The sequence below is a fragment of the Grammomys surdaster genome, unplaced genomic scaffold (assembly GCF_004785775.1).
Source record: "Grammomys surdaster isolate TR1022 unplaced genomic scaffold, NIH_TR_1.0 126219, whole genome shotgun sequence".
NCBI lineage: Eukaryota > Metazoa > Chordata > Mammalia > Rodentia > Muridae > Grammomys > Grammomys surdaster.
Genome location: NW_021621022.1, coordinates 8391499 through 8402011, shown reverse-complemented (window position 1 = coordinate 8402011; position 10513 = coordinate 8391499). Strand labels below are relative to the sequence as shown.

Below are 10513 nucleotides of genomic sequence, written 5' to 3'. Positions count from 1 at the left end.
GCAAAACCCTTCCCGTCGCACAAAGGCCACGGAAAGAAGGTCCGGCGCCTGCGTTCTGCCTCTCTCGGGAGAGAACGCCCTCCTCTCCCTCCCCTGGCCAAATGAAAGCAGCGCTACGCCTGCGCCCTGAAGACTTGCGGGACTTTTATCGCACTGGCGGCGGCGGTGACGTGATGGCTGAGGAGGAGGGCGTGAAGGAACGACGGAAGCCGAGAGGGACCTGGGGCGGAAGGGGACCCGGGCCAGGCTTGTGTTCGGTTCCTTGGCGGGGCTGGGGTTCCGATGTGGTCCCCGGAGCGGGAGGCCCAGGCCCCGACCGGGGGAGACCCGGCGGGCCTCCTGCCGCCCGAGTGGGAGGAGGATGAGGAGCGCATGTCGTTTCTGTTCTCCGCCTTTAAGAGGAGTCGCGAGGTGAACAGCACCGACTGGGACAGCAAGATGGGCTTCTGGGCTCCGTTGGTGCTGAGCCACAGCCGCCGCCAAGGGGTGGTGCGCCTGCGACTGCGGGACTTGCAGGAGGCCTTCCAGCGCAAGGGCAGTGTCCCGCTGGGGCTGGCTACGGTGCTGCAGGACCTGCTGCGGTGAGGACCGAGGCCGAGCGGGCCAGGCGGGGGGCGGCTCCCTAGGGCTGACATCAGACCTGCCCTTTGACAGCCCAGACTCGGCGTCCAGGGTTTGTTCAGTGGGTGGAGGAGGAGGAGGACGAAGAGGCTGCTCCACGGATGGATGTCTGAACTTAGAGAGAAAGAGGGGCTGGGGTGGTTGGAGTGACTGGGATAGTCAGAATCCATCCTTGCAGAGGTGTCCGCGGGAATCCCGTTCTGTAGTTATTTCAACAGGACCTCCAGATTTGAATTGCCTCTACAGCAGATCTCTGAGATGGGTACTTTGAACTAAGGAAGAACAGCTAAGGAGAGAGTACTCGTGGGATTATAGACAACTTGACAAGGGAACTCTGGTACAGGTCGTACAAGTAGCCTTTCAGGGTATGTCCAGGACTAAGATCATTTGGACCAAAGAGGAGAGTTTAGCAGTGAAGCTGGGGACCTCTGAAAGGCGATAAGTGTGTATGACGGGTACAGTGTTCGGTCTTCATGCTTGAAGAGGTGACATATCTAATAGATGACTGATAGTTCATGGTTTCAGATACTGTCAAACTCCATTCTCTGGCCTTTTTTAATAATCTAGGGCAAGCTAATACAGTTACCCTCATTAAAAATAAACAGAATCTCAGATCAAGTAACCTATTCCAGGTTACACAGGTAGAGTAAGCCCAGGACTGGATCCCTCCTTTCAATTCAAAATCATTTGTATTTCACGCTGTCCGTATTATGCCCTGCCCAGCCTAGCCTAGCACCATGTCTCATTCTGTGAATAAAGAGAAAGCCAAGGGTCTTGTGTTTGTTTTAGAGTAACGCTTTCTCATTAAATGGTCACCCTTCTCTACTTCTGTTCCCAATACCTTTCATTGCCTGTCCTTGACCTAAGAAACCTTCCTGAAATTCTCCTCTGAGAAAATGTGCTGTGGAAAACTCTTTACCTGATACCCGAGGTGGAAAACAGTCAAGTCAGCAAGGGACAAAACCAAAATGAGCCTCCTGATATAGGCCAGTCATGGAGCATGTTCAGATCCAGAGACCTTCAACACTGCGACCACCTCTGGCTCCTTATCTTTGAAACATCCTGATAACTGTCCAGATTTGATATCTGCACATCTACAGCTTTGCTCAAGGGCCACGCAGTTTTGCCCAGATCCTGACTTTTTTATTTTCTAAACTGTGGCTTGCATAGGATACAGGTGCCACCTCTAAGCCTTAGTTTGACCAATTATCAAATCATAGTGACATTATATAGGTCGATTGTGAAAACCTGAGGATCTTTATACAGCCCTTAACAGTAATTGTCCATGGCAGGCATTTAGTAGACTTGGCTGCTGTTGTTACTTCCACCAGGAAATACATCTCACTTCCAGCCTAGCTTAGAGATAGCATAAAACCCCCATCTGTGTAGCTTTTGGCCTTCTTCCTCGGGTCTGCATAATGCACAGGGTTTTTTCATTTGATCGTTCCCAGGCCTGTTGATAGAAGAAAACCTCCACATAGGCCCAGTGAAGCCTTTTGTGCTTCTGTTGTCTTAGTGGGACACTTGCATTTTTTGAGGCCAGACAAATTGGGTGCCATCTGGCCTTCCTTGCCTTCTTAGATCCTCAGTCTCCTCGTTAGTTAACATGCTGGTGATACCGTCTATTGTGCAAAGTGGTTAGGAGGCTGAGCAGGTGACACTGATGCTAGTAGCTGGTACAGAATAGATGGTGATGAAATAATGCCTCTGTGGGTAAAGGGGTAAGTAGGGACAGGCTGTCGCATTACACATCCCTACATGCCTTTCTCTCTCTCTGTAGTCGAGGTGAGCTTCAGCGAGAATCAGACTTCATGGCCAGTGTGGACAGCAGCTGGATCTCCTGGGGGGTTGGAGTCTTCCTGCTGAAGCCCCTCAAGTGGACTCTTTCTAACATGCTGGGGGATAACAAAGTTCCAGCGGAGGAGGTGCTGGTGGCTGTGGAGCTGCTGAAGGTGGGTGTGCAGAGTGGGGCTGGGGTGTCATCAGGTGTGACAGGGTCACCACAACGTTTTTAGGAAAATACTGTCGCTTTGCCAAGTAATGGGGCTAATGACTGAGTCTTCATGACGTCTTTTGCTCTGAACTCTGTAAGGTTCTGTACTCGTTGGGTTATTTTTACATTTCCAGGGTGAGCTTCATCAGAATTGTCAGTAACAGACAGCTGGTCACTTCCGGACAGTTAGGGGCATTATTGATTAGCTCTAGTTTAGGGTATGTGCTCTTGCCTCTAGTTTACTGGCAAAGAATTCCCAGAGTTTATTACGTTAATTAATGTATTTTTTATTGTACTTGGGATTGCACCTAGGGCCTTGCGTGCACTGGGCAAGTGCTCTGCTGCTGAGCTCTCCTCTGCCCTTCTTGCTCCAAAGCTCAGGTTTCCTGTGATTACTCTTTCCTCTTCAACTTCCCAGAAGTTTGCTTATCAGTGACCCCTCTCTTCTGCCTGGATGAGGCCACCAGGCATCAGCTTCTTCACTTGCTACCTTTTCCTCCTATCCCAGGCCATTTGCTCACTGCAGGACAAATGTGATCTCAGAGCCTCGAGCACCCATGAAACAGCTCTCCTGTTCCACACAGCAGTTGGGTGGAATTAATGTAGCTGCTGGGAACTGAAAGCAGTGTAGTCAGTTCAGTCCTGAGTCATAGAGAAGCAGGCCTGGAGCTCAACAGGCAGGTTGTGATTCTGTGCCGCCTCCTAGCAGATACTTGATGTTCTGTTTGGTGACACCTGAGTTCAAATATGTTGTTGAGTCCTATTTTCTCTTGTTGGGTAAAGAGAAAAGGATGTTGACAGGGAGGAGCATATCAGGAGCACTGATTCTCCTAAGGCTAGACAAAGAAATCAACCAGAAGGAAGAAAAACAAAACAAAATTGCCTATGGTTTTGCAGTTGAAAACAAAAAGATACCAAGAAATTTCTTTTCTGTTGTCCCTTCCCTACTTTTGGGTGTGTCCCGGGTGCATTCTACTTTTCTAAATGTGCGCATATTGTCCAGATCTCCATTGTTACTTTAAATGTGTATTGTGTTTATTTATTGGTGGGGTGGGGTGGGTGGGGACTGATACCGCAAATGGAGATCCAAGGACTATTGCAGGGGTAGTTCTAATGCAAATGGAGCTCAGCTGACATCTTGCGGGGGTAGTTCTCTCCTTCTACTCTGTGGATCCCAGAGACTGGACGTAGCTCTTCTGGCTTGGCTCTCCAGCCTTGACCTGCTAAGTCATGTCATTGGCCCAGATGATCCCCCACCCCCACCCCAGGATTGAACCTGGGACTTTGTGCATGTTAAACAAACTTCCTGTCATCCTAAGAGCCCTTTAAAAAAATGTTACACCAATTTTTGTTCTATAAAGGTTGCCATGAAATTGTAACAACCTTTACACATAGTTATTCTTCCTTTCTGCTTCAGGCTCCCTTGACTTCATCTGTGGTTGTGATTTCCTTGGGCATCTGCCAGCCTTTCCATCAGTCATTGTCTTCAGCTGACTTCTCTGAAGTCATTGCTGAAGAACCTTGCTTTGAGCTTCCTGTCTCAATTCATTAAAAATGGTGAATTATGGTGGTTGGTGGTGGCTCACACAATCCCAGCACTCAGGAGGCAGAGAGGCAGGTGGTTCTCTAAGTTTTAAGCCAGGCTGGTTTACAGGGAGAGTTCCAGGACAGCCAGGACTATACAGAAAAACCCTGTCTGAACAAAAAAAAAGGTGAACTATGATTCTAGAATTTAGAATGTGCCCCCTCCCATGTCACCACCCATTCTACCTCCTATGACATTCCTTGTCCCTGCTCTAGGGTCCTCCTCTTTTTTTTTTTTTAAGACTCTGCTGTTGTTAAGTCTTCCCAGCTACGTTCAGTAAAGTGTCTTTCTACACCATCATTGGGTCCATGATTTCTCTTTCTGTTTTGTTCACAAAATCTCCAAGCATAGCACCACGGATCCAGAGTTCTTCCATATCTGCATTCTTTATAAGGCCATTTCGGGGATTTTGAGTATTCTAATTTCTGTGCAGTATCTTCAGTCTTCATCAGTGGGCCTTAGCATCGGCAGGGTAGGAATGCACCAAAGCAGAGTGCAGCACCTCCCAGCGTCCAAACTGCCTTTTCCTGTAGCACTGCGGGCATCTCCCGCTGTCCTTTCCTTCAGTTCATGTCCCATGTCCACCTCCAGCGCAGCCAGCTGTCTGAAAGCCCCGCCAGCTGCTGTTTTGCCTTTAGATACACATATTGTGAGACCTAAATGCTCAGTGATTTCTTGGATTTTTTTTTTCCAATGAACTTTGTTACCTTCTCATTTCAAAAGTATGTTAATACTTTTTGGGTCAATGGCCTTTCTAGATTTTCTTTTTTATAAAGATTTTGTATATGTGTTTGTGTGTATGTGAGTGCAGATACGTGCACCACAGCGCAGGTGACAATCAAGAGGCCAACTTCTCAGGAGCCAGGTCTCCGCTTTCACCTATTTTTGAGGTGGTTTCTCTTGTTTCTGCTGCTGTACTTCGTACAAACTGGCTTCCAGGGGATCCTTTGTCTTTACACCCCCATTCTGACGTGGTGAGATTACAGAGGAGCGGTACTGCATCCTTCCTTTTACAGCTTTCCTAAGCCCTAAGGGCAGCTCCTCCTCTTTAAACATGGCGCTGCAGTAGTCGTGTCCTAAAGCTGATCTTTCAGCTGTTACTAAAAGCCAGAACTGAGCCTGCTACAACCTGGGGACCAACTTTTGGCACATGTAAAGCCTTTCCATAGCATCTTCAGTGAGCATGCCCATGAGTCTCTGGTAAGCAGAGGGACAGTAGGCTGGATGCTAGAAAATTTGTTTTCAGTCAGTGGAGCATAGTTGTTCTGAAACCCACATTTTGACCTCTTGATGTATGACTAGAGTATAGAGAATTTACCTTTGATCAAACTGGATGCTTTCAGGAGTTTCCAGTTTGTGTTCAGTTTTCTCCTCCCTGAACTGTGATGTGATGACACCTTTTCTTCCAACCTTTTTTCATTGCATCAAAAATGCTGCTGCCAGTTTGTCTCCATTTGCAGACACTGGCAGCTTGACCAGTTTCTTTAGGATTACCACAGGTTTAGACTTGGATGTGCAATGACAGTATCAACAGCCAGCATCACGTCTCCTGCTTTCCACAGGTTAGCTCCTTTGCTGCTCTCCACGCATACCTTGGCAGAGATACGCCATGCCAGCATGCCAGTGACAGTCTCGTTGGTGGTGCTGGCCCAGCCATGGATACACACACACACACACACACACACACACACGGAGGTGGCAGGCATCTAGGATAAGGTAGTTGTAATGCTTCCACCTTTGAATCAGTTGGCTCTGTAACAGTCACATTACCCTTTGGTACTTGGGACTCCGGCTGTTTGTCATCACTCTTCTTCCCGTTGGCCCCATTGTGATGGCTTTAGCAGTAATGTCTTATAGCTTCAGCATTAAGGCTCAGCAAGTGCACCAGATGTCATATGTCTGGCACAAACCTGAATGCGATGAAGACCAAGTACCCCAGACGCTAGTCTGATCTGGGGAAGGACTGTGAGAAGTTGAAGCATTTCTAGGGGTGTGCTATACACAGTGTGGCAGGCCATCAGAGGCAAAGGAGATAAAACCCAAACATGGTTTTCTTTTTTTCCTGTTTGGTTTTTCAAGACAGGTTTTCCCTTCGTAGCCCTGCCTCGGCCTGCCTCCCTAGTGCTGGATCAAAGGCATGCACCACCACTGCCTGGCTCACGTTTTACTTACTAACCTACTGCTCTTTCAGTGTTGTTTTTAATAGTGTTACTTGATGTGCAGCTTTTTTTTGTTATTGATATGTATATGTATGATTATGTGTATGTGTGTAGATATGTATCTGTCTTGGTGCACTTGTGGAGGTCAGAGGACAACTTTTGAGAGTTGATTCTCTCCTTGCGCCTTGTTTTGAGGCAGGATCCTTTTGTTTCTGCCCTACTGTGAACTCCAGGCTGGCTGGCCCATTAACTTACAGACAGTTCTCCTGTGTCCATTTCCCCGCTCTGTACGGCAGTGCTGGGATTACAGGTGCCTGCCATCAAATCTGGCTTTTACTTGTGTTCCTGGTAGTTACCGCCCTTGCACTCAACCACTTTAACCTGCTGAGCTGTCTCTCCAGGCACGTTAATATTCTTCGTGTTTACTACTAACTGAAAAGCCCTCCATGTTTACTTGTTTATTGTCTGACTGTCCTATCAGAAGGAATTCCATGAACTTCAGGACCCTGGGAGATGTCTAGTATTAATCAATAAATATTTGTTGAATAAATGAATATACACGTGCACGTATACACATCTACTCCATTGACTTTCTAGAAATAAAATTGCTCCATAGCTTGCTTTTCTTTCCACTTTAATATGTTGGGAGCATCTTTCTGGGTCCTGTGTGGTGTAAATCTGGTTTCTCTTTTTTGACAGCTGTACAGCAATCTGTAGATCTACCTACCACCATTTATTCAGGAGTTCCCACAAGTGGACTTTAAACCATTACAGTTTCTCCTGCTTTTCCATCTTTGCTAGGTCTGTGCATATGCATCTGTGTATTTCTGTGCCTTTTACATTTTTAACAAAAATAATTGTCCAATTACAGGATAGTGAGGTAGCTCAGTTGGTTAAGTATGGACCTGGGTTTGAATCCATAGCACCCCCACATAAGAAGCCATGGGCAAAGGCTAGCATTTAAAATTCCAGGGCAAGGCAGCAGAGACGGGAGGAGTGCTGGGGCTTGCCAGCCAGCCAGTCTAGCTGAATTACATACCCATCTTGAAAATGTAAGGTGGTGAGTGATTTCAGAATATACCTGATAGGCTCCACATGCTCCCCACATACCTACATACACGTGAACACATGCAGCCATACACACATATAGAATAATTACCTGATTTTTTTGTGGTGTTGAAACGACTTTCACAGTATAGTCTAAATTGGTCTCAGATTTGTGGCAATCCTGCCTCGGCCTCTCAAGCGCTGGAGTCACAGGTATGAGCCCGGCAACCCCTTTACTTTTCAGGAATTTGTGTTAATTTTACTTTAATCAAGAGTGTCTTAGAAAGCTAACTCATCACATCATTGTCAGCATTGGATGATGCCAACCTTTAAGTTACTTCTCTCTGTATGTCTAGCATCTCTTTAAAAATATTTTTGTGTTGCTGGAGATCAGACCCTGAGCCTTGGGCTTGCCTGGCAAGCATTCTACCACCTTGTTATATCCTCATCTTTTTACTTATCTACCATTTACATGGTCCTTTCAAGAATTGCATCTTTTACCTGTTTTTGTTGTATATGTCCTCTTGAGCCAGCATCTCTCATTGAACTTAGAGCTAGTCTGGCATCCAGTCTCTGCCCTGCACAGCACTGGGGTTACAGATGGCCAGCTGTGGACTGCTTTCTCTGTGGGTTGTAGGAGGTCAAATTCAGATGTCAGGCTTAAGCAGCAAATGCTCTTACCCACTGAGCCATCTCCATCCCCAAAGGTAGAAATACTGCTCCCTTCATTTGTGTTTGCCTGAATCTGTGTACATGGGGATGGAATTGCTCATTACGGGACACACATGGAAGTCAGAGGACAACTTGCAGGAGTCACTTCCCCCCGCCAACCGTATGGTCCTGGAGACTGAACTCTGGTGGGCATGCTTAGCACCGGGGGCTTTTTACCTGGTGAACCACCGCTCCAGCCCTTATGATGTTGTTTACAGAAGTCATGTTTCTGTCATAGATTCCCGGCTTTTCCTTTGGAGTACTAATTGCTGGTCCTGCTTACAAATGTATTTTTTGCCACAACTATAACTAAATACTCCTCTCTCTCTTTGGTACTGGGGATTGAACGTAGGGCCTTGTATATGCTAAGCAAGTGTTCTACCAGGGTACTATATTTCTAGCTTTTTTTCTATTCTAATTACTTTGTGCCTATTATTTTTTAATTTAAATTTCAGTTCTTGAGTATTTGTATATGTGTGGTGAGGAAAAGCCCTGTCTTCCTAGCCAGCCAGTCAGTTTTCTCCATCCCTTTTAATGATGCTGTGTACTGAGTCCTGTGTGTGGCTGTTACACTGCTTTTAGCCATTGTTGCTAAATGGCTAAAGAATGGTGGGCCCTTCTGGGAGTAGTTGGACTAAAGGGAACTGTAGGCTCTGTCTTGCTGGACTCTTGTGTGCTGTCTTGAACGTGGTTGGCCACTTGCTTCCTTTCCCTGGTTTTGTTCACAGAGAACTGTGTGTTCTCTTTGGTTCCCCCAGGCTGTCCCATGGGTCTCTGTGGGTCAGCTCACTGTTTGGACATTGGTCTTCCTTGAGCTTGCCACTATCCTGTGAATCTCCTTGTGTTTTCTCCTTCACACTTGTAGTCTTGATGCCCTCTGTATGCTGGGGACTTGAGGGCTCTCCTTAAGCTCCTCCACTCTTCTTTGGCCTTTAGGTTTGCACATCTGATTGTGTTTGTTTAGATGTCCCAAACCAACTTGTCCAAAGTGGAATGTTGGTATTTGAGACAGGCGTCTCCTGCAGTCTTGTATACGAGTCACCCCAGTTGTAGGCAGGACCCCTGTCACCTCAGTCCTTGTTCACACACTACTTTTGTAGTAGACACGGCCATATGCAGCCCTAGGTGGACAAGAACAAGTGAAGCTACTGCCTCTTCCTTCGTGCAGCTTATTTTATGCAGCCATCGCTCTCTCCCAACATTTAAGTACACAGATCTTTTTCTGTGTGTAGTACACATATTCATGTATGTGTGCATATGTGTATGCATGTGTGTGGAGGCCAGAGATTAACACTGGATATCTTCTTCGGTTGTTCTCCACCTATATGGTTTTTTACATTTATTTATTTTATAGGTGTGTGTGTGTGTGTGTGTGTGTGTGTGACTACTTTTGTCCTCTAAGTTTTGTTGGGATCTATTCCATCTCTCTGTTTTCCTAAATGTTATTCTCTTCAGAGAGGTAATGATGCCTCTTCTTGCTAAATGGCCTCCCTGCCTTTAATCCTAACTCTTCATCCCATTCTTTGTCAACTGCTTGCTCTCTGACAGTCTAGGCATGGCTTCTTGATGACTGCTTGTCCTCTACAGAATAAAGAACGGGAAGTGTGATGTTTATTTTATATAGTATCAACATGTTTGTCTTCTCCGTGCCTTCCCCTCTGGGAACACACACACACACACACCATGTGAACTCACACTTCTTTTTTAAAAATTTTTTTTTATTGGATATTTTATTTATTTGCAATGCAGATGTCATCCCCTTCCCCCATTTCCCCTCCCTAGAACCCCCTGTCCCATCCCCCTGACCTCACATTTCTGTGCCAGGGCCTGCTGTTCTTACACACCTCCTCCACCACTTTCACTTAGGAAACGCCTTTCAACACTGTGATCCATGGCCTTTGATTTCTGTTTAAGAACCCTCTGCGTTCCCACGTTGAAGGGAGAGTGGTGCTGTTCTTTGGCATTTCTGTTTCTTGGTCTTCTCACTAGTGCAGCCTGTCTATTCCTTCTGTCTATCACGTGTTTTTCCCCTCAACTATTTATACAACCATAATAAAGTGCACATCTGCAGTTTCTCATAAATAGAGGCACCAGGATGGAAAGGAGATTTAGCATCATCTTTTCAGTTTGTGTTCAAGAAGTTGAAGATCTGGGAGACTGGCAGGTCCAGGGTCATGGGCTAAGCTGGAAGTGAGCTTTGACTTGAGATCATGGCAGGTTCCACTCTGCCCTGCGTCGTAGTCCTCCTGTAAAGAGCCTCAGGCCTGGAAGACACGGCCATATGCAGCCCTAGGTGGACAAGAACAAGTGAAGCTACTGCCTCTTCCTTCATCTTTCTTCTTCTTCTTACTGCAGCTTATTTTATGCAGCCATCGCTCTCTCCCAACATTTAAGTAC

The 10513-nt window shown here is 46.5% G+C and overlaps 1 protein-coding gene across 1 annotated transcript in view; it reads left to right on the top strand.

The window, feature by feature from the left end:
* Positions 1–221: 221 nt before the first annotated feature.
* The window catches only part of Chmp7 (charged multivesicular body protein 7), a 15207-nt gene continuing 4915 nt past the window's right edge, over positions 222–10513 (top strand). The window contains exons 1-2 of the mRNA XM_028758772.1: positions 222–581; positions 2402–2573. Coding sequence (XP_028614605.1) covers positions 283–581; positions 2402–2573 — 471 coding nt within the window. The 5' untranslated portion in view covers positions 222–282. The remainder of the gene's footprint in view (positions 582–2401; positions 2574–10513) is intronic.